Below are 23,405 nucleotides of genomic sequence, written 5' to 3' on the forward strand. Positions count from 1 at the left end.
AGAGGCGGAAGTGGCAAGAAGGGTTTTTATATACATATGTACATAGTTAGTTAGAACTGGAGTGAGGTAGCGCTGAGCGCTTTATTTCTATTACATACGAAATGATGTATAAAGCAAATTGTTTAGTATAAATTTTTAAGGACACTTGTTTGAGGGTGTCAGTCTCCACATATAATATTTGGATTACCAGTTTGGTAATGTTTCAAAAACATGGTATATGTGTGGATATACATACATACATAAATGAAGAATGTAAAATACTCGCAAAATACCGAGATCAAACTGGCATAGAGAAAAAACCCATGTATTAAAAATTTAATAAAATTAGCTTCTTATGCCATGCCACAGATTTTTATAACATATACATACATTTCTATTAGAGTTATGATTTTATTTTAACTCCTTTGTAATAACTTCTGAAATACTGACAATGTTAAATACATATCGACATATTTATGTATTTAAATACACGTCTGATATGTCTATCCCCACCTTCTCTATGTAGCTTTGCGCTCGGTTGCTCACTAGTTCGTCACTTTTTTAATTGGAAACGAAGTCTCGGGAATCTCTCGAAACCTAATTAAGCACCAATTGTAACCTTAATTTTGTTGTTGTCACTTTGCATTTGCACACTTATTAATCACGACCTTTGATTTGCCTAGATATTTTCATATATATTTGTTTCGGAACAATCCAAGTGGTTTAATTTCACGGTCAATGTTTTCACTGCCACATTTTAATCCAATCAGAACTTATTTACCAACTTTTGCTTTCGCCTTATGGAATTTTTTCACTTGGACTGATTTGATTTTCGATTTCAATCTCTTTTTCCACTTAATATCCTTCCACATTTAATTTCTCTATGTGTCACACGTTCCATTGGTGTTACCAGATAAAATGTTTTATAACGAAATTCTACTTAAATTCGTAAGGTTGTACAATCACTTATATTATTCATACATATAAGAAAATACTTTCTATACATATACTTATTTATAAAAAATACAAAGCAATATTTCGAGTTATTTTATCTGAAACATATACATTATAAATTGTTGCATATACATATTTTTATCTAAAAATTTGCTTTCCAACAATAGATGTACAATTAACTAGTATTATGTCTCTTGTTCTTTAATTTTTTATGAAACATAAAAAGTGTGAAATAGTTTTCTAAAGAAAATCCTAATAAGTTTAACACATTATTTTTATCTTAGAATAGAAAATGCAACTCTGTATATTTGTGCTTTTGGGGATTTGACATTGGAGTGATTCTTGTCTCCTCTTCTTTATGTTTATTTTGTTGTTGCACTAATTGCGTTTATCAGCATCTGTAGTAGAATTCCGAGATTTACTTTGAAAATATTTTGTATTATTTAACAAAATTATCGGTGATAAACGAAAACTTACGTTGACAAAGTGAGTATTGGTCTTTTGAAAGTCTAATTAGAACGCCGTTTTGTAATTAGAATCCTACAGTTCAGGAGGTAATAAACAACACACAATATACGTATCTATATATACATTTAAGGTAGGTAAATGACAGACAAAGAGATGGACAGAGGACAAAGGTGTTATATGTAGTAGGTTGATCAGTTGCTATATTTTTATGCTATTTCACCAGTCACGACTCACAATAAACATACCTCAATATAAAATGTCATTAAATAATTATATAGATAAGATTGTTACTTCACCTTTTTACAGCTCGAGAATAGCACGTCAAAAAGATGGATATAAGCGACAGCTTTGATCATCAACAGCAACAACCGCAACAATCCGATAATCTACAACAGCAACATCAACAGCTACAAATGCAATGTGAACCTACTTTTCAAGCACAAATGATCAATCCTGCAGCCACGCCCATGCCGGTGCCATTTGCTGCACCAGCTACAAATGGATTTGAACCAACAACGATAAATCCATCATCTTCGCCTCCTTTCTTGTCTTCTGGTCAAGCCATTCCTTTACCACCACCACCGCAAATGAAATCACCTCTAATACCACAACTGCAACAACAACCGCAAGGTTTAGAACAACAACATTTCTTATTACAGCAACAGCAACGTTTAGGTAATGAAGTCGATATTGACTCATTACTACTCCAACAATTTAGCTGTTTAGGTACAACTGATCATGAGGATTTGGTTAGACAATTCCAAAGCCTTATGAATAATCAAGTAGATCAAGATGCGGCTAAATTCTATTTGGAAATGAGCAATTGGTAAGAATTAAATAAAAATAAATTCAAAATAAAGTCATTGGTTTCATATGTTTTGCTATTTTGAAGGAATTTACAGACAGCTGTCGGTTGCTATTTGGATATTCATACTTTTCAAACGCTGCCTTCGATGAAAATACTTAACCAATCTCGACCAAGTGAACATCAACAGGCGTTTAGACTACAAAACGATGGTACCATCGACTGGCCAAACGGATGCTACTTAACAGCACCTAGTCAAAAGCGGCGCATTGAAGTGCCAGCTTTAAAGCCAGGAGAAACTTGTGATATTTTAGCTGATATTCCTCCAACTCAACCGGCGATTATGTGGAGACTATGCACACCTAATGGTTGGAATGTAGGAGGTAATCAAATTATACTAATTTATATATTTAAGTCTACAACTATTTAATATTGTTTATATATATTAATTCTAACGTTTATGTTCATATTCTGCGCACAGAACCCATTTGGATGGTTCCGCCAGGCATGGCAGATTCACAGGCTGAACTTAGTGACCGCATGTCACAGTTATTGATGTCGACAGATGCGTCCAATAGTGAAAGTTGTCCACAAGTGAATGTTGTGATATCAGTAAATATGGAATGAAAAGGCGGATATTGAGCGAATGCAGCGTGCGGGAGAGTGTTTATTTAAATAATATCTATACAATTTGTTTGTTTTACATTTTTAAACGATGTTCTTTGCAATGATCGTTAATTTTTGCTTTTTTCCCCATTCTTATACATATACATACATATAAATGCGTATACTTACATTTCTTTTACTATTTGTATTTCAAAAAATCTAAAAAAAATTCATTGGTACTAATAAATTTAGAAATGGTTTAAAAATTTTATTATACCATAGAAGAGTAAGAATAATATTGTACTGTTTAAACATATATATTTACAAACAAGTATATTTTATACATATATGCATATATTGGCGTTCATCTATTTACGTCTGTATATATATGTAAAAATATGTTTTTTTTGCTTATGTATATGCAATTGTACGAGTACCTACATAAGTAAATGCAAACAAATTATTTTACACGCTCAATAGGTATAAGTATGCTTATTTAGTTTGAAATATAATAAAAAGTGAAGTTCATGGAGCTAAGAAAAAGTATTTGATTTCAAATTAAAGGTAATTTTGGTTTTAGCGGCCTAAACTGTTCACGGAAAGATGTAAGAAATTTATGCCCAGTTCGCTAAACTGAGACTGGTCCATTGCGTTCACGTAGACCCACTTGTTGTAGGGGTTAACTAAATCCATTGATGTGCTGAACACAAAGAGAGCGACAGGCTTCAAGCGACATCTGTCAAATATTAAAATACACACATTCTTATGGACACAGTTATGTAGTCGTGCAGCTGTCTAAATAACTGTGTCCTTATGTGTTCAGCACATGTATTTCAAAATACAGATGCATAAAACAAAAGGTGTTCTTATTACATTACAAAGTTAATGGTAAAAAATGTAATATTAAAATTCAAAATAAAAATTTGATACATACTAGACATAATTAACAAAATGTTTGTGTTATACGTCATTTTATTTCTTGGCGCATGATTATACGCGTTGTGTTGTGACGGATAACTTTGCCATCCGTTTTGCAGTTGCTTTTGGGTTTGCACCTTTATTTTCATTACCTTTGACGTTTCGTCTAAAAAGTAGTTTTCATGTGTTTGCTAGGTATCGGCATATTGTATTGTGCCATGAGTAGCGACGAACAAACTCTTGTTTTTAGTTTTGTTTTATAACTTATTTTTTTTTTTTCTTTCCTGACAGAGGTTAGTGAAATATTGATAAGAATCAAATCTATTATCAAATCATTTATTATCAACTACATTGGGCTGTGGAAAGGTATTCGAGTGTCTGCAGGAAAGTGGGGCTACCCAGTTAAAGTGTCTGATTGTGATTCGATTGCTTTAGGGGATTCATTATGTAAAGTGGAATTGTGATAAATTGTAAGTGAAAGTTGCTAAATATAACTAAAAAAAAATGATTAATGAAATAGCATACTTATCCACCAGGTATGATAACGATACAAATTTAAACTTAACCTGAATACCAAAAACTCTTAAAAAAGGACAGTTTGTATGTAGTACGTTCAATATTCAATTACATATGTACATATTCATTATGAGTACATGTACAACAAGACGTAATCGTAATCAAAATATTTGATCAGATCGGGTCACATGCAAAATATCACACAATCAGTGCCAATTTATTATACCCTCTTTGTATATAATTTGCTATATTTAAACCGTTAAGCGAAGCAAACAACCTGTGATAAGAATGAAAAAAATTCAAATTGGAATAAAGGGGCCTGTTCAAATTGATTGTGAAAGGCATGTTATTGATGTGGAAAAGCAATTAGATAAATATCTTTGCCTTTATTAGTTGTATATGAAAATGAAGTGTACTTTGAACTTGTCAAATATTGTTTATTATTATTATAAATATTTCAGTATGAATGGCATTTAATATTTGTATATATTCAGTTCATTTGAATTTCTGAAAAAATGTATTTTAATTTTTTAATAAGAAGTTAAATATCCCAGTTATAGACATATATATATACATACATACATATTATATTCATATAATACCTAATACAAAATATTACTAGTTATAACAAATTATATAACTTAATTTCAGAAACAGTTTTCATCAAACGATTAGAAAATGTTCTGTGCTATTGAAAATTGTAAAAAAAAAACATGTGTAACGACATAACGAGTAGATTATTACTATTTTCTTACAGAAATCGAGACTAAAAAAGTAATAGCAAAAGCCTTATAATGCAAAGTCAAACACAAAGTACTTCGGCAGGCGAACCACCGTCGCCTCCACCGGCACCTCCAGCAGGTTCTGCAACAAGAAATCAGTTACGTCCCGTCAAATATGATTATGCAGATTCATTTGCTTGTACTTATGTAGTATCCGTTGTTGCTGCTTCCGTAGCAGAACTAACCACGTATCCACTGGATCTCACCAAAACTCGTTTACAAATACAAGGCGAAGCAGCTGCTAACAGCTTAAAAACCGACCTAGGCGTTCAACCAAAGGTAACCATAAAAAAGTGACTACAAAAAGTTTATCAACATGCATGTACTATATACATATTTTTTATCTCAAGTGTTAAGCAATTATTGTTTTATTTTATAATCAAAACAAGTGCATAAATATCCTCTTGACAGCGTCAGTTCCGATTTATAAGAATGCATAAATTATTTATTCAAAATGTCCACAAAATTTCTATACTTGAAAGTTTTAACGGTAAAAATTATTATTTATACATATGTGTTATGTTTATAATTATATCAGTATACGATTTGCATAAGTATATCTTCAGGGAAGTATTTGTGATTTAGTTTCAATAAATCCTGCATCCTAATAATTCGTCCATTCCATACCTTTTTTTCCATTATTCATCCATAACCATAAGTAAGTCAATGTTTTATTCATTAGTCTGTTCGTTACCTCTAATTGCCGACTGGGGCGTAGTGCATTCATTCTACTCCTCTTACTCTCCTTCTCTCTCCCTGATTCTATGGTGATGTCATTGGGTCAAGTAGTATCGTGGCATGTTGGCGACAGCGTTCGGCATTGTCAGGGAAGAGGGCACAATGAAGTTGTGGCAAGGTGTCACGCCAGCGCTTTATCGCCATGTCGTTTACAGGTAAACATAATATGATTCCATTCGGAGAAATTGCTAACATTAACCTCTTTTAACATTTTGTATATTACAGTGGTGTGCGTATATGCAGCTATGATTTTCTGCGCCGTAAATTGGGTAACGATGAAAACGGCATAATTACATTGCCACTGTGGAAATCGGCGCTTTGTGGTGTATCGGCAGGTGCGGTTGCACAATGGTTGGCTTCACCAGCCGACTTAGTTAAGGTGCAAATTCAAATGGAGGGCAAACGTCGTTTAATGGGTGAACCGGCACGTGTCCATGGCGCAGCACATGCTTTCAAAGAAATTGTTCGCCGCGGTGGTGTAGCGGGTCTGTGGAAAGGCAGCGTGCCGAATGTACAGCGTGCGGCACTTGTCAATCTTGGAGATCTCACAACATACGACACCATCAAGCATATGATTATGATCAAATTGAATATGCCCGATTGTCATACTGTGCATGTACTTTCCTCCATATGTGCTGGATTTGTAGCTGCCATTATGGGCACGCCGGCAGATGTGGTGAAGACACGTATAATGAATCAACCGACAGATGATAAGGGCAGGTAAGAGTCGCTTTGAAATTATAGTGGAACTAAAAACAAAGGTTCACTCAATTACTCTTACCACTATTTATACTATATATATATGTATGTATGTATGTATGCATGTATATTTTTAGGGGTCTACTCTATAAAGGCTCCATCGATTGTCTTCGTCAGACAGTGAATAAGGAAGGTTTCGCTGCACTTTATAAAGGCTTCTTACCTTGCTGGATACGTATGGCACCATGGTCATTAACTTTCTGGCTGTCTTTTGAACAAATTCGTAGCATGATCGGTGCTTCTGGTTATTAGTTTGTTTTGTGGAACCTTAGTGTACTCATATTAAGTGTTTTATAGGCGTCGCCGCTGTTGTTGCAAGTATACATGAGTTTCTCAAGTGATCGGAATATTAGAACGTTCTTACAAAGTTCAGCACGTTTTCAAAACATACAATACATAAGTACGAAAAAATATTTTTGATTTATTTCACATTGAATATTATGCATTATACGACTGCTAACAATATTACATCTATTTTGTCTTATGTGCATGCTATCAACTGGAAAATTATGTTTTTTAAAGAACAGAAAAACGTGAAAAAATCATTGCAAATGGTGGTCAAGAGTAGCGACAGATAAACCCGGTCAGGCAGCGGGAGTGATTAATTTAACACATATTTTTACGGTTTATGCTGATCTATTAATGTGCGCGTATCGGTAAAAATGCGTTTCAATATACATATGTATGTATTAATGTCGTAAGAAATTTCAATATTTATTATTTACTAAACATACATACATACACACTTAAATATAGAAAGATTGTAATAAATTATTTAAAGCCTTATATGCTGCACTGCAGAATATCTTTAAGTAATTAAGGTGACAATATAATATTGTACAATGTAAATAAAGAATAAATAAGTTTTTTACATACATATTAATACTAAATTAACTATGTTTTACTTAATAATCCACTGAAGTATTTCCCTAAAAAAATTAATTTTTTCTAGGCAGTTCAGTTTTTATACGCGTACCGTAGCACTGAACATAATTCGTTATTTAGGTTCTGGTACTATATGACAATACGAACGTAATGGAACTACATGCTACTACTCCAAGCTTTCATTACCACAATACAGTAACGTTTTTTTTATGTTGTATTATTTATTTATTTTGCTGTGATTTACTTTGTTTCAAGTTATGACTAGAAGTGTATTATTCTAAGCCCAATGCCCAATTGATGCCTTGTACAATAAAGAAAATAAGTGGTTGCCAAGCCACCAGCCATCTAATCCAATCTAATAAACGCCCATAGAGTACATGCGGTCTTTCCCAACTGCAATTAAATTACAAATTAACATCAATAAAATATTTTTATATGAAATAGACTTACGGATTACAAAACATCTTTTTCAGATCAACCTTTTCCTTACAATAAGGGCAGGTCTGTTTTTTACCCACAATGCACCAGCCACGAATACAGAATTCGTGAAATATGTGATTGCACGATAACTTATATGTATTTTCAAAGATACCCTCTTCCTTCACGCCAACCAACAGTTGATTCCCGCAAATAGCGCAGACGTTGTTGTCTAGGTGGCGGGTCGGTATGCCTTGCGGTGTGTAATACTAAAAATATGCATATTATCAATTTTATATAAATAAATGAAAAAATCACGAGTTTACCCCTATGTGTACCGCCATTTTCTCAGAACAAATTTCCGATATGTCGCGACCTAGTACACCAATATAAAGACCGTAGAAAACAAGCATCAATCCTGCGTCCATCCAAACATTAGGACCTTGATTAAATATAAAATTGAAGCCTACAAATGTAGCCATCATCACAATATAGCCTCCAATACCCAAAAAATAGCTAATCTGATATATTAGTAAAAACCATTTGTACACTAATCTGCAAAAATTTAAAATAATGTATTAAATGCCAAACTGTCAAGGTTCAGAATTGTATTACCTCGGAGTGGTGCGCTGTATTGGTTTGCTAACTGCTTTTTTGATAACAAATGCCGTTAACAGTGAAAACAATGTCCAAATGATAACAAATCGTATGAAATTGTAACAGATCGATATCACTAGTGGTATAATCCACATGGCAAGCAGTGTAACGGCCTATAATGGAATGAAGGATCTTTTTCATATCTATACTTAAGTGCATAGCAAATATAAAAAATACCGAATAGGATTTGTAGTGACGTTTTTTCCATTCCACCAAAATAACCTGTGCCACAATTAGGGTTATGAAAAGAATAAGCACCATCTCTGAATGCATAGCCTCATGCCCTTTATGCTTTTCATGCATCAATTGGTGTTCGGCACGCATCCTTTCCTCTGGCGACATTTCCTCCAAAGACTATAAATATTTATGTTAAATAAAGGTACCGCTAGCAACGAACTTTATTTACCTTATTAAAGTCCACAGGTGCATGCAATGCCGACACATCCATTTTAACTAAACTATTTTACTACTTCCAAAAAAATTAATTATCTGCTTACTTTAATGTTAATTTCTATACATTTATAATACTTTTTATTATAAACTAATTTTTATTGTGTCACGGAGTACAAAGTGGATAAGGTCTGTCATTCACGACTTGGAAAAAAATTAAAAAGTTCACAATAGTGTTCATTATTTACAAAGGTTTTTATTGCATGCCTGCAACCACGTATTCATTTTTTGAATATTTTTGTATTTATTATATGAAAACTTATAATAAAAAATTAACCGATAGTGAAAAAATATCTATATATAAAATGTTCTTGAATACAAAATCGAAAAGTAATAATTCCCATAAAAATATTCAAAACTGTTAAAAAATTATTCGGAGTAATGAACAAATTATGAAAGAAACTATTGTGAACGACATCTTTACAGAAAGGGGAAGACCATCAACACACAACAAAAATTTATTTAATTATGCCGCGACAACTTTGGGGAAAACTGAAAGAAACATCGGTGAAGGAAAATGAAACCGAGAAAATGGTGCCTGTAGCAGCAAAACGCACAAAACTCGAAGAAATGCAGGAGAAACTGCCGTCCAGCACAAACAAAAGGTAAAACTCATTGCTTTCATTTTTCCTTAATGTAAATATTGTTTTTTGTTTTCAGTGTGGAACTGCAGGTGAAAAATCCCTTGGTGACACAAACAATAGAAGTTATGAAACAAACTGAAATGTTGCAATCGCTTATTGACACCTATTCGAACAAATCGGTAATATCATACATGTATACCTTGTATTATGGATTTTAATTTGCATTTACAGGGCACATCGAATTACTTGCTAAATCCTTGTCAAATGATACCTGAGGTGGACTTCCCACCTGAAAATGCTGCAGATTTTATAAATGATGATAAATTTGCTAAGCCAATATGGTTTATACCGCCAATTGAAAGCAATTTTGCGCGCGGTGTACCACAAGCCTATCCTCAAATCAACCCGAAAATATGCCGTGCTGCTTTGCGAAAGGCAGTTTGTGGTCAACTTCGTGTATGTGGCTTCACAGATATTTCCGAATCCGCCTTAGTGTTATTCGCCGATGCAGCGCAGGAATTTATGCGTAACTTTATGCAACGGATTCGCGAAGTACACGCCAACAATCCACAGCTTGAAATGGAGAATGAAGTTGAAGTGAAGAGCCTGGAAAAGGCGTACTATTCTTTAACAAATGCGTCGTTAACAAATGTGCATAACTATTTTAAACATCAATTGGTCGCACGAAATCGTAGTGAAATTGCAGAATTCAATGGTGTACTTCAAGAGTATGATAAACTAATGAAGGAGAGTCAAAGTATGCAAAAGGAGGAATTTCAAGAAGGCGATTTCCTTAATATACTTGAAATGCCGGCATCTAATGATCCAAATGTCGGTGTGTTGAGTAGCGGTATGCAGGACATACCCAATTCAGGAGGTGTTAGTGCACAAAGTGGCGTTGGAGTGCTAAGCATGCTCGAGGGTCAGTCACATATGTCTGTACAGCACACAGGATATACTGGTAGCACAATGGATTTGTAAATAGCCGTTAATAATATACTAAGACGTTTAGTAATTAGTCGTTTAAAGTTTATTTCTCCTAATTAAACAAGATAGATATAAATTATGCTAATCTTAAATTTATTTTTTGTTTTATCTTTGCTTCATTCCACTTATTTTTATTGCGCAGCTTTGTGAACTCATTTCCAACTGGTTTGAAATGGAGAGTACCAACGCTATCACTTTTGTAGTGAAAATGTTTTTCTTCTCGTTCGGGTTTTGACGCCCAACCGGAAATTAGCTTTCCGCTGGTGATGTCTTCAGCAGTTACTGATGCCAAGTTAAAGAGTTCTTCTAGCGGCTGTTCCTTTTCTTCACTGTCCACTTTTCTTCTCTTTATTACAGGCCGCTGTGTTGGGCCTTGCGTTTCGAATTCAAAGTCTTCATAGGGGTTAACATAACAATCTGCTCCTGCAAGCAGGGTAACACGGTTTCTTCTCGTTTTTTGAACTTTTGACGGAGTGTCAATATTACAAAATTCAAAATTTTTCGCAATTAGCTCAGAAAGCTTCTTTCCGAGAAATTTCTGTGTTGACTCTGTCGCGATGAAGTCTACATTAGCTTCCAAGTGCTCTTCTAGCAAATAGCGGTTTGACTTTGGACCTATAATTACAAAAGTCTTTAAAATATACCCATACATGTTAATTTAAGTAGTAAGTAATGTAAGTAACCTTTTTGTTCTAAAGCGCCTTGATCCGATTTTTCAGGAGTATTCTCTTCCATGAGATTTTGTTTTCCGGTCTGCTGAAACATAGTATTAGTTAACAAAGTGGTGTCCGCCGCTTCCATGAACTGACGCATTTGTTCATCATCTCCATCGTCAGAATCGCTCGAGTCCATTTCAATAGTTTTTGATACCATTTTTATTTATTTTCTCAATTATTTTTACTGCAATATAATGTTTATTACCACCATGGTACAAGGTGATGATTAGCACGATCACAACAAAGTATAAAAATTCACAATTGATTGCACCTAGTCAGCTGTTTCTGATATGTTCCGAACTTGTTAAAATAAATAATTCATAAAGTACATATGTATGTATATAAATATATATACATTTAGGAACTATATGTCATCAAAATCTAAAATGTTACTTTAAATAATTATGGATTTATTTTCAAAATACAAATTGAGCAGTATTTCTAACTAAAACAACTGGTAAGCGCTGGACACTCTGAAAAAGCGGCTTTGCCGACTGCAAGCGAATGTCAACGCAAAATAAAATAGCACAAAAACAAAATTTGTAAATTACATATATGAACTGCCTTTCTTTGGCGAAAATATAATTAATGTGCAGAAATAACAAATTATAAACTATAAAAACGCATAAATTGTATAAAGTATCCGTATTAAATTATAAGTATGATGGAGGTAAGTGGCTTCGCAAAAGTGGAACATATATTAATACTAATATTTTGTGTCTATAGGACGAATTGGTACCCCGCTTACCAGTTGACAGCGAGACAATTGACTTTCAGAATTGGCACATAAGCTACCTCAAATCACATATACTTAAAAGTATCTGCAAAAAAGGTCAAGATAACAATTGCACACAACATGAAGATGACTGCTGTGAATTATGTACTTATCGTTATGCACTTGAACTGCCACACCTGCCCGATATGGTGTTCCATAAAAATAAGTTGTCACTAAAACACAAAGATGGTGCACTTTTAGAATTCCTTCCGATGGACTCATTACGTTTGGTTGAAAATGGAAAACAGCCACTGCAAGTTGCCTGCGCTCAAGAATGGAAGGAGAGCAGACCTGATTGTCATATGGAAGAAAAATTCAAACCGTTTGATTGGACTTTTACTACCGACTACCAAGGTACCTTAAATGAAAAATTTCGTGTAGAAAATTCCGATATGTCATTGAATAAATTCAAACTGATGCAACGTGAGAAAATACTCTTTTATCATGATCTCACTTTGTTCGAAGACGAACTGCATGACAATGGGATTTCGTCATGTTCAGTGAAAATTGTAAGTTCTCAGTTTGGTTTGATAGGCAACTATATTAATTGATATTTTTTTCAGCGCGTTATGCCGTCGGGTTTCTTCATATTACTTAGACATTTCCTACGCGTCGATAATGTGTTGCTTAAAATGCACGATACGCGATTTCATTACGAGATCGAAAATAACTATATATTTAAGGAGTATACGAAGCGTGAAGCTACATACAGTGAGCTGAAAAATGTTAGCGCTTTAATAAATGTATATAAAATATGTCTACAAATACTAATTTTATTATTTTTCAGGTACCACCGCCATTTTTCACAGTACCCAATGAAATTGAGAACTACCTACCGATTAAGGAAAAGAAAGCTTATAAATTGTATTTCAAGTAAAGAGTTTAAAAATTAACAATAATATGATAAGCATTTTTAAAAATAAAGATACAAAACCACCCAGTTTAAAGTAACTCCATTTTTTATTCAATTAATATTTGAGACTCAAAACGAAATCTAACAAAATTTCACATTGATACATGTTAAAAACTACAGATTACTTCATTAATAACTGATATTTTGCTTGGAAACGAAAATGACATGTTTTCATTTATGAAAAGTAATTGAAACCCATTCAGTGATATCAATAGCAGTGTAATGTTATCGACTTTTAAGCTCCACCAAGAAGAGCCGTCAAGGCTTTTTTGTAGTCTCCAGACGTCTCCGACTGAAAAGAATTTGATTCGATTAAAGAAGTTTGATTATCATTTGCAGCGTTTTTGTTTACTTACCACAACAGCACTGTACAATGTACGATTGTAAATACGTTCGAATTCATCTTTTATATTTGCCAAATCTATTTCAGAACGACTCACAATTATTCGAATTAGAGTGTCATCATTTGTTCCCATGCCTTTCATGGCATTGTAAAGTCGATTGGCGAAAAAGGCAGCTTGCGACTGTACGCATTCAACTGCACACCAGTATATTCAAATGTGTATTGTTATAATGAATTATAACATAATTAAATAAAAAAAATAATGAGTCATATGTTTGAATTATTTGCGAAATTTCACACTTACCAATCGCCATCATTGCATCATGTAACGCACCACTCATCTCATGCTTGATTGCTTGCTCAATAGTCTGTCCGGAGAGCTCTTTGTATTCATCGAAGATGAGCCGCAATTGTGCGAAACTGCTGTGCGACATAATACGATTGAAGACGGCTTCATCTGTGCCCAACTTGGCTTCCCCGGCCGCATATAAAGCCTCGGCATCTTCGTGCGCTTTAATCGCATCAACGGTGCCCGCGGGATCGCGTACTCCTGTGACAATGAGTGTCAGCAAACGACGGAAAAAACCAGAGGTTTCACTGCACATCTGTTCGGCCAGCGGGCGATCATATATTGCTTCATAAGCAGCAACAATTTCATGCATTTCTTCATTCGTTTTGGTACATAGTATTTCGACGAGTGTCTCCTCATCGGTGCCCATGCCAGCCATGGCATTATGCAACTGCTTGCATAAATATTCAACTGGTGGTGTCATTAAAGCCAAAATAACATCTTCAAATTTGCCACCCAATTCACTTTTCAAGTCTTTGATTAAGTCACGGCCTAACTCTGTTTCGAATTGTGCCTTGATTTGTTGCCTCTGGGCATTTGTACGAGCGGTAAGAATGTTGATGATTTCGTCCTCGTCCGTACCAAAACCTTTCATTGCGGCGCGTAATGCCTGTGCGTCTGCTGAGGCGTCAAAAGGGGCTGCGGGAACAACTGTGGGCGTTGGCTAATTAAAGCAATAATTACATGTAATGTACATGCCTTGTTATTTCAGTCATCACATTCTAAGTTTATTTACTCACTGTGTAATCCATTTTAATACTTTTAATTGCTTTGATTAACTCAAATTATAGCAATTTTATCACGATTGAAATATTCTGACGTTTCAGTAAAATATGTATTTATGTATATAAAATGCTTCTTTCGTTTCTTGTTTACTTCTGAAAATTCATTAGCAGACTAAAAACCTGCTACTTTCACTTAACTACTCGCACGGTGAATGGAAGCTCCCGCGTATTAAAAATATTGTGTGACGACTATACTCGTATCTGTGTAGGCAACTAAATGCATATGTATTGTTGTTAAAGTGCATTGCATATGAAATGATAATCGACTCTTTGAGCTTTTTATTTTTTCTCTTTTCTATGTGGAAATTCAAATACACCAGTCAACAAATTTCCAAATAAATATTTTAAGATAATAAATCATTGATTTTTTACCGAAAATCTCGGTCGGAGTGAGAGATATACTATATGATTGAAATTCAGAGAGAAACCAAAAAATGGGCTGAATCGCTTCAATACTTCTTTTAGCTCCCATAAACCTGATATAAAGAAATTTGGACTTCCGGCTGATTTTATACAACATTTATATCGAACATAACATTAAGATATCTCAATGAAAATGGCAGAGCATGTAAAATAAAACTTGGGCGAAACTGACCTAGGCCCCATATAACAAACATTTAACATCCGCGTGACTTTACTCCATATGATTTGTGATGTTCGAATATGTCGGTCAGTGTATGAGTTTCATATATGTATGTGTATATAACTTTAAATTCCGATCCTCAGTTTGATGTTTTGCACCTTAAGTCATTTCCTTCCGCTTTGATTCTTTCAAGTTGCGAGGGTATAAAACGTTCGGTTACATCCGCTTAGCTTTTCCTTGCTTGTTTATAAATATAAATTTTATATATAAATTATATATTAAATTTTAAATATTTGTCTATTTGCTTGAAACTTGTTTCATTTCAAGCGCTAAAATGTATTTATTTATTGCGCTAAAGACAACATAAAATTGTTAAAACGTTAAAATCTTTGATGTTTCTAATGTCAAGTAATTATATTGTTAAATATTTCAAATATATATTCTGGACTGATCTAGAAGAGTATTATTGCAGCTTATGCTCCACCTAGCAGGCCAACCAAGGCATTTTTGTAGTCACCCGATGTTTCCGCCTAATAAAAAAATAAAATTTTACATAGCAAATATTTCAAAATAATATGTAATACATAAATATGTGCACATTCAAAACATATTTTAACAAAAACATTTAATGATTTTGTTAAACACTGTGAAAAATGATATTCGTATAGATATGTTAGCAATATTTTATAAATATTTGATGCATTCAAGGGTTAAGCATTATATTCATAACTGTATATTTTTAATGCTTTAATTATTTTTGAATTTTTGTATTGAAAACAATTTTATTTGATATGGAAAAATATGAATGAGATTAAAATGTATAATTTCCTTATTATAGTTTAATTATTATGATTTTTGTTAATTCACATATGTAGAAATTAAAGTCAATATACAATTAATTAATAATTTGTGCAATTCGAATACTTACTTCCTACATGACGGTACATTCATCAAACAACACAACAATTAAAATATGAAAAAACGAAAGGAAAGGAAACATATTTATGTATTTTTGTTACTAAAACTAATTATATTCATAAGGTAGACCATTATATTCATCTAGTTTCAGAAGAGTGCTAATAGGTTTAACGGTTACAAATATAAACTACTAATACCTAAATCTAGCAACAACTCGATCCTCTTTTCGGAGAAACCTTTGTTTTTCTATTAATCGTTGATTCTCTGCAGCAAATATCAAAACCTTGAAGCATAAAGCTTTTAGGCCATTCTTTTATAGCGTATCTTCAAGATACTTCAAAAATCAAGATACAAATTTTGGCGTATGTAAACAGATAAGCTGCGGAGGCATATAATAATAATTAGGAAGAACTTAGGTGAATAGAATTCATCCTTCAAACACTTACCATTTCAGTATTTAATTTATGAATTTTCTTCAATAACAATCTTCAAATATACATAAGTGTTATTAAAATCGAGCCATTTTCATAGAAATTTTTTTTTGTGTTTTTGCTAATTCGATATACATACATATGTATGTATGTGCATATACTTTTTTCTGATTTCTATAACTGCAAATTTGATTAATCCCAAACTACTTTAAAGCAATTTAATTTTTTTCCTTTCACTTAATTTTTTTTTTATCAAAAAAGATTGAATTTCACACAAAAGGGTTAAATATACAATTAAACGACATTAATCTCTATCAGCTATTTAGATCATTTAAAAATGTTGGACGCATTTTAGTAATTTAAACAGTTCTATTTTTCTATTTGTTGCGTTTGTTAAGCCAAATATAAAAGCACATATTATGAACATGATGTCTGCAGAACCTTGAAAGATTTACCTTACAATTTGAGGAAGAGTCGCAGAAAGTTTAGAGTACAAAGCGGCTATAGAATTTTTGCTTACATATGATCAAGAAGTCTCATATAATTCGTAAGTCATTAAATTAGAATTTGCATAATTTTTGATTCAGAGTCACTTAATGAATATTAGTGATTATTAAAATCTGGTTTAGTGAGTATTGAAATATTAGTGATTATTGAACTCCGGTTTGCTCTAAATGCGGTGCGTTTAATGCAATGGCAGGTCCGTTTCCTTCGTTTGCTAAGGCAGGCAAACCTTTGCATACTCGCCTTCGAAGGCTGCTCGTACACTACACTTGAACACTTGGCAAATAAACCAATGCTTAACACTGCATTTATATCGATTTCACTTATTCGCACACATATAATTACTATATTTATGTTGAAAACCATTTTTTAATTTTTTTTCGCAATATTTACAATTTTTTTTTCAACTAGAACACAAGCGCCGCGAAAGCATATTCGGAACTGATTAAATGGCGCCGGAAACACAGGGTTGCACTTTTTCATGTAAGTGGATGTTGTGGACTGCATTGTAATTATCGAAAACTTATATTAAAAATTATTCAAGTATTATTGTATTTTTTTTAATATTGAATTAAAAATATTATACCTTAAAATATTGTAAACTTACTATGATTAAGAGTAATTTCATTATTTATAAAAAAAAATATTATTTAAAAATTATTTATTAACATTTATCCGCAAAAAATGCAACCCTGCGCCTTCAAAAGTTCCGGCGCTAAAAGTTCGGCGTTGGTGAGTTTAGAACATTTACTCGTGTCACGTTAGTTGCAATTCGGTAAATTTGTGAATATTGTTTAAAATTTTGGTGAAAAATTATATTTTTTTTACAAAATTTTCGACTAGTGTTACTTCTAATATGCATTTAAGTGAAAAACAAGTCGCGGCAGTAGTTTTCAATTGTAAATAACTGAGTGAAGTGTGTGCGTGTAGAAAGAAGAGTGTGCCAAAGTGATTTCTTTGAGAAAAATATGAATTGGCTGCGTTTATGCTGCGAAAGAAATGGCAAAGGAAAGTCACAAGTAAAATTGAGGTATGTTATTTATAAAGAAAAAATTATTATGTAGAATACTTATGAATATATCCTCCCAAGGTTGGACTTCAAAAGGGACTTGCAGGTGAGAATATCTTTTACACGCGAACGGGAAAGATGTTTAGTAGGGGAAAAGAATACCACTTATCTATACCGATGGGTACAAAATGGACAGGGGTATACTCCGAGGAGTTTGATAATTCTCTATCTTACTGTCTACCTAACTCAGTCAGCTTCTTTCAAGCGGAAGTGCTGGCTATAGATGAACTCAAAATTTGAATGTAATTTTTTCTACTTACAAAATTTACATTCGCGTACGCGCTTTGTGTTCTAAAGCTTTTGAATCTATATCTTCTGAAACTAGACAAGTATAATGGTGTCGTATTCGATTTGTGCAGTTCACTTACCACAATAGCACTGTATAAAGTACGATCGTAAATGCGTTCGAATTCATCTTTAATAGTACCCAAATCGATTTCCGAACGACTCACAATTAAACGTATGAGCGCAGCATCATTTGTACCGGCACCATCCATTGCCTTGTAGAGGCGATTGGCGAAAAAGGCGGCCGGTGATTGAACGCATTCGACTGCATTAGAAAAAATGTAATAAAATTAAACCGGAAGTCAAGAAAATAATAGGTACATATATGTATGTATACAAAATACATTAGGGTGGTGCATAAATACGTTTTTTAATTTTTTCCCCGAAATTTTTTTATATTACTACAACTGCTTACGTTTTGGACTCGTTTGAGTTTTCTTTTTCTTCTCTGAAGTGATTAATCACTACTAATTGCGACCAAAATTTATATGCAATCTCTCGCCTTTCATATTATTAACATATTTATACTTATTTAAGAACCACCCTACTATACGTACATACATACTGCATATAGTTAGCAATAAAGTCGTGAATCATTAAAGGAAACTGCAAGCAAAATGCTGCCACTTACCAATAGCAATCATTGCATCATGTAACGCGCCATCCATCTCATGCTTGATCGCTTGCTCAATAGTCTGTCCGGATAATTCTTTGTATTGATCGAAGATGAGCCGCAACTGCGCGAAACTGCTGTGCGACATAATGCGATTGAACACTTCTTCGTCGGTGCCGAGCTTGGCTTCACCAGCCGCATATAAAGCTTCAGCATCTTCGTGCGCTTTTCCCGCATCAACAGTACCAATGGGATCGCGTACGCCCGTTACAATTAAGGTCAAGAGACGACGAAAATGTCCCGAAGTTTCACTACACATTTGCTCTGCCAGCGGCCGATCATATTTCGCCTCATAAGCTCCGACTATTTCTTGCATTTCCTCATTCGTTTTGGTACATAGTATTTCGACGAGTGTCTCCTCATCGGTGCCCATGCCGGCCATAGCTTCATGCAACTGCTTGCATAAATACTCCACGGGCGGTGTCATTAAAGCCACAATCACATCTTCAAATTTACCACCCAATTCGCTCTTTAAGTCATCGACTAAGTCACGCCCGAATTCCGTTTCGAATTGCGCTTTAATTTGTTGGCGTTGTGCATTGGAGCGCGCAGTGAGTAAGTTGATGATTTCCTCCTCGTCCGTGCCGAAACCTTTCATGGCGGCGCGCAGTGCCTGTGCATCCGCGGAGGCGTCAAATGGGGCGGCGGGCACTACAGTGGGAGTTGGCTAATGTGAGCGTTGTAATATTTGATGACGCATCGCAAGGAATGTGAACGAATAGAATTGGGTATAAAATCAATATGCTAAACGATTGGTATCTACAAATATTTTCATATTTACTCACTTTGTAATCCATTTTATTGCTGGGATGGTCTCTAAATTGCTCTAATTTATATCAAATTTGAATAATATATGGTTTTAATAGAATTATATTTTCTTTAAGCTCTTGTCACTTGTTTACTTCTCAAAAGCCATTAAACGACTGAATACCAGCTACACTCATTTAACTGGTCTTACGTTGAATGGAAGCTCGCGCTCAGTGACATATACACGTATGTATGTATGTATGCACTTTACTGTATATACATATATATGTATTTATGTATATACATTTGTTAGGAATGCAAAAATTACGCTCGCCTCTAAGATAGTCGACTCATCGCGCTAGTTTTGTCTTTGGCCCCCAATGAAATATGTTTGTACTAAAGTTTTTGTAATAATTTGGGTTGAGCGCCTGTATCATAGTCATACGTATATACTATATGTACATTTTCCATATTTAATCGCCGTTGGCACGCAACGTAGAATACCAATGACTTTAAGTTAGATAATATAATATTGTAATTTCAATTCAAATAACTGTAAATGGACAAAGCTTTCTGTATCCAAATATACTCAAAGCTGGATCTCAACTTCTATTGTTATATATATATACGGTATATACGGTCCGCTATCAAGCCTGATAATGATATTCTTACATAATGTACGAATCTCTTCAGAAAACCATTTTTCAAAAATTTTGGCGTTTTGTATCAAATGAACCGAAGGTTGCAACAAAATGGTCTATATTTGATACCGATGGATCTATTATATATGTATATGTAAAACCTTATATTATGAACGAGTTTCGGGTCCTCTATCAAGCCACATAGTCTCATACATAATGATGGGAATACTACTATGGAATAATTATGGAACTAAATCAACTGACTTACAACATAAAATGGTCTGTACTTAAAGGGTTACATGGGTTTCCTCGGGTAAATTTTTTCAATAATTTTTTTCTCATATAAAAGTTAAATATTTTATTAGAGTTTTCTATTGTTACAAACATCACTACTCGTATTAACAAAGAAATTCTGAAATTTTTGGAAAAAAATATTTTAAGCTCGGGCATTGCGACGCCATTTCCGGTGACTCCTCTGAAAAAAGATGGGCCCGGTCAGGATAACTCCTTAAAAGATCATACAAAGTGAAAAAATACGTGTTTTAGTTAAAACCTTAACTTATCACCTAAGCGAAGTAAAAAAACTGAAAATGGAGTGATGGCAAATATTTTTACAAAAAAATTAAAATTTTAGTAAAAATTTCGCGAAATTTTTTTTTACAAATAGTTGTAATCGAAAAAAAAAATCCTTTGTCAATTTTATCTTAAAGACGTGTGTAAAATTTCATGAAGATCGGTTGAGTAGTACTCGAGAAATCTTGGCAATGGACTTCAACAACACAGCTTCGAGAAAAACGCGTTTATAGACGCTGTACTTAGCCTAGCTATGTAGCTTCGAGTGCACAAGTTCTCAAGGCTGTATCTCCCAAACTATTACTCGGATCAACTTAAAAATTAAGGACAATATTCTAGAGATGTTGTAGAATTTAATAAGAGAATAAAAAATTAATTTATGGAAACCCGTAAGCCCATGTAACCCCTTAAGAGGAATCCGCTCCATATAATATCGTGATATCTTTAGGTTAGATTTAAGATTACGCCAAGCGTTAAACATAATTTTTAACTTCTAGTAAGGAGACAAGAAAATATTTCTGCTTTACAAACTTGACCACCTTTCAAACTTGGTTTCTGAATTTATCAAATTGTTCGCGAAATTAATATGCAACAAAAGTTCTTCAACGAGGTTCACATTTACATAAGAGTGACTGATTCTGATTTTTTATAGATAATGTTAAATACCAATTTAAATTAAAGCGGCAGAAAGTGGAAACCATATGCATATATATTAATATTTTTCAAACAAAGTTATGAAAGTAAGATTTAGTATAAAATAACATATCTATCGCGTATCTATAATGTCGCGAAGCGAATATCAAAACATAGTCCGCATTTTGTGTATATTATCGATCAATATCAAACCTTGCTGTAGTGCACAGAAATGTCAAAAAGCGGGAAACTTAAAATAAAATTTTAAAATATTTATTTAGGAAGGCTTTTAACTGAACAATTTACCGACGTTGATCTTCAAGAAATGGTTGCCTTTTATGTATTTTTCATGAATTTGTATTGTATTACAATTCATAATTTTCAGGACTGTTTTTCATTCTTTTAAATTGGTATTTCGTAAATAATTATAAAAAAAAAATAAAATCCAATATTCGTCAAAATGAAATCAGAATCAATGCCTAGAAAATTAGTAATTTCACTACGAACGTACAAATTAATCTACTAAACATAAATTGTGACAAAAAAGTATCGGAAATCTGTAAATAAATATTTAATTATTCATCAATATTTATTTTTTCGCCTTCAAAGTAATCGCCAATGATCGATGTTATTCATTGCATTTTCGGCTTTAAATTTGATTACAATCGTGGCTCGATGCATTAACATTGTGTATTTGTGCCAAATATAACTCCTTTTTGACCATCTCAAAAAAAAAACTGAGCATTGATTTTTGAACGCCGTTGAAGTGTTTTTTTTTTAGTTTCGGCTCGCTATTTCCCTTCCATTCCGATGATTGTTGACTTGTTTGTATGCCAATATCATAAACCCATGTCTCATCGGCAATTACAATGCTCTCCATGAATATGGGATCGGAATTCGCACGATCAAGCATGGTTTACGGTACTTCTTTTGAACAAAATTCATCTTTATTGGGACGAGATCAAGAACGCGTTTCATACCCAAAATATCCACCAAAATTACTACCAATTATCTCTAACACTTGCCTGATGTTTTTCAATCACCATGTCCTTCACTTTCTTAATATTTTCATTCATTGAAGAGGTCGAAAGTCGTCCAGAACGAGACATGTCTTCAACGGTCTCTCGACTGTCTTTGAAAGCTTTGTACCAATCATAGGCTTGTGTTTTTGAATCACCGTATGCCTTTTCCAACATAAGCAATGATCCGCACAAAAAATTTGGTTAGAAATACAAAATTTGAGAATCAAATTCTTTGATCGGTATTTTTATCCTTTGTAAAATTCGCAACTCACTACTGAGGTGTACCGACAAAACAACGGGTTAAAAGATCGCGTTCAGATTTGCCATAGTAATTAAGGACAGTCCTACCAACATAACAAACTACTTTTTTTTAATATTACCCGCGGAATTTAATCAAAATTTCTGGGTGCCTTTTCTTTCGAATGTATAGCTATTCTAAATTAACCAAATTCAATGCACGTCAATGTTTCTCATATCTTTATGTTTCATTTTTCGATTTCTGCCATAAATTTGAGTAATGCGACCAAATACTGTAAATAGTGTTTACCAAAAATGTAAACTCAGTGTTAAAAAAGACTGGCTCTAGTAGCCATCTGTAAAGCAAATTTCTGTTATAATATCCAATGCAAATTTACCGGTAACTATAATCCCGTAGCCATCTGCAATTAAAATCAGCATTGCTTAATAAACCACAGTGGAGTGTGGTCTTAAACTTAAGAATCTATAAAATATACTATATATTGATCATCGCTTGATCGCTTGAGGTGTGGACTCGAGGGTGAGAAGGAGAGAATTAAGCAATAAAATGCTACCATGAGCTGTATGCAGAATATACTACTATGAGTACAGTGTTTTAATTGTTTAAATTCTCACTGTAAGAATAGATAGATTTGCATAAAAAAAGTCGCGGCGCGACAGTCAGCGAAGTACTGGCCAGGCA

General features: G+C 33.6%; 9 protein-coding genes across 38 annotated transcripts in view; 4 read left to right on the plus strand and 5 right to left on the minus strand.

Annotated features, from left to right (window-relative positions):
- The window catches only part of LOC105231817 (histone deacetylase 4), a 43,649-nt gene extending 42,787 nt beyond the window's left edge, over positions 1-862 (minus strand). For 6 of the 15 annotated variants that reach the window (XM_049454264.1, XM_049454260.1, XM_049454272.1 and 3 more), the window contains exon 1: positions 493-858. The gene's annotated coding sequence lies outside the window, so the exon portion shown is untranslated. Of the gene's footprint in view, positions 1-492 lie in introns of all 15 variants that reach the window. The other 9 variants (XM_049454269.1, XM_049454271.1, XM_049454274.1 and 6 more) reach the window with 6 other exon arrangements.
- Positions 863-1,261: 399 nt separating this feature from the next.
- LOC105231791 (basic-leucine zipper transcription factor A) lies at positions 1,262-2,996 on the plus strand. 4 transcript variants are annotated; one of them, XM_049456391.1, is made up of 5 exons: positions 1,324-1,419; positions 1,480-1,531; positions 1,708-2,227; positions 2,294-2,589; positions 2,688-2,996. In XM_049456391.1, the coding sequence occupies exons 3-5, from the start codon at positions 1,731-1,733 to the stop codon at positions 2,831-2,833; spliced, it is 939 nt and encodes a 312-aa protein (XP_049312348.1). In that variant the 5' UTR covers positions 1,324-1,419; positions 1,480-1,531; positions 1,708-1,730; the 3' UTR covers positions 2,834-2,996. The 4 variants fall into 4 exon arrangements, with proteins under 4 accessions (XP_011211555.2, XP_049312348.1, XP_049312347.1 ...); XM_011213253.4 differs by lacking the exon at positions 1,480-1,531 and having other exon boundaries at positions 1,262-1,419; XM_049456390.1 differs by having other exon boundaries at positions 1,326-1,487.
- Positions 2,997-3,897: 901 nt separating this feature from the next.
- On the plus strand, positions 3,898-7,415 carry LOC105231738 (mitochondrial uncoupling protein 4). Of its 13 annotated transcripts, none has more exons than XR_852796.4 (7): positions 3,956-4,200; positions 5,004-5,307; positions 5,818-5,921; positions 5,992-6,486; positions 6,603-6,760; positions 6,823-6,925; positions 7,048-7,415. XR_852796.4 is itself a non-coding variant. In XM_029553181.2 (7 exons), the coding sequence occupies exons 3-7, from the start codon at positions 5,041-5,043 to the stop codon at positions 6,864-6,866; spliced, it is 1,068 nt and encodes a 355-aa protein (XP_029409041.2). In that variant the 5' UTR covers positions 3,956-4,200; positions 4,267-4,337; positions 5,004-5,040; the 3' UTR covers positions 6,867-7,415. The 13 variants fall into 13 exon arrangements, 9 of the variants coding, with proteins under 9 accessions (XP_011211495.2, XP_029409044.2, XP_029409043.2 ...); XR_852797.4 differs by having other exon boundaries at positions 7,053-7,415; XM_029553181.2 differs by adding an exon at positions 4,267-4,337 and having other exon boundaries at positions 6,823-7,415.
- LOC105231781 (RING finger protein 121) lies at positions 7,199-9,089 on the minus strand. Its single transcript, XM_011213241.4, has 6 exons — positions 8,891-9,089; positions 8,662-8,838; positions 8,443-8,597; positions 8,154-8,382; positions 7,861-8,096; positions 7,199-7,803 (listed from the first exon to the last, which is right to left on the minus strand). Exons 1-6 carry the CDS (start codon positions 8,930-8,932, stop codon positions 7,683-7,685), a joined length of 960 nt encoding a protein of 319 aa, XP_011211543.1. The 5' UTR covers positions 8,933-9,089; the 3' UTR covers positions 7,199-7,682.
- Positions 9,090-9,371: 282 nt separating this feature from the next.
- LOC105231723 (uncharacterized) lies at positions 9,372-10,597 on the plus strand. Its single transcript, XM_011213158.4, has 3 exons — positions 9,372-9,539; positions 9,595-9,697; positions 9,750-10,597. The coding sequence occupies exons 1-3, from the start codon at positions 9,403-9,405 to the stop codon at positions 10,497-10,499; spliced, it is 990 nt and encodes a 329-aa protein (XP_011211460.1). The 5' UTR covers positions 9,372-9,402; the 3' UTR covers positions 10,500-10,597.
- Positions 10,526-11,533, minus strand: LOC105231730 (uncharacterized). The gene is made up of 2 exons (XM_011213171.4): positions 11,189-11,533; positions 10,526-11,120 (listed from the first exon to the last, which is right to left on the minus strand). The coding sequence occupies exons 1-2, from the start codon at positions 11,376-11,378 to the stop codon at positions 10,582-10,584; spliced, it is 729 nt and encodes a 242-aa protein (XP_011211473.3). The 5' UTR covers positions 11,379-11,533; the 3' UTR covers positions 10,526-10,581.
- A 200-nt stretch (positions 11,534-11,733) lies between these two features.
- LOC105231706 (TIP41-like protein) lies at positions 11,734-12,947 on the plus strand. The gene is made up of 4 exons (XM_011213132.4): positions 11,734-11,891; positions 11,948-12,505; positions 12,560-12,721; positions 12,784-12,947. Exons 1-4 carry the CDS (start codon positions 11,883-11,885, stop codon positions 12,871-12,873), a joined length of 819 nt encoding a protein of 272 aa, XP_011211434.1. The 5' UTR covers positions 11,734-11,882; the 3' UTR covers positions 12,874-12,947.
- LOC105231714 (annexin B10) lies at positions 12,938-14,555 on the minus strand. The gene is made up of 4 exons (XM_011213145.4): positions 14,342-14,555; positions 13,557-14,265; positions 13,266-13,447; positions 12,938-13,201 (listed from the first exon to the last, which is right to left on the minus strand). The coding sequence occupies exons 1-4, from the start codon at positions 14,351-14,353 to the stop codon at positions 13,145-13,147; spliced, it is 960 nt and encodes a 319-aa protein (XP_011211447.1). The 5' UTR covers positions 14,354-14,555; the 3' UTR covers positions 12,938-13,144.
- A 697-nt stretch (positions 14,556-15,252) lies between these two features.
- Positions 15,253-19,795, minus strand: LOC105231925 (annexin B10). Its single transcript, XM_049456389.1, has 4 exons — positions 19,635-19,795; positions 18,808-19,516; positions 18,260-18,441; positions 15,253-15,499 (listed from the first exon to the last, which is right to left on the minus strand). The coding sequence occupies exons 1-4, from the start codon at positions 19,644-19,646 to the stop codon at positions 15,443-15,445; spliced, it is 960 nt and encodes a 319-aa protein (XP_049312346.1). The 5' UTR covers positions 19,647-19,795; the 3' UTR covers positions 15,253-15,442.
- Positions 19,796-23,405: the final 3,610 nt, after the last annotated feature.

The sequence above is a fragment of the Bactrocera dorsalis genome, chromosome 4 (genome assembly GCF_023373825.1).
Source record: "Bactrocera dorsalis isolate Fly_Bdor chromosome 4, ASM2337382v1, whole genome shotgun sequence".
Taxonomy (NCBI): domain Eukaryota; kingdom Metazoa; phylum Arthropoda; class Insecta; order Diptera; family Tephritidae; genus Bactrocera; species Bactrocera dorsalis.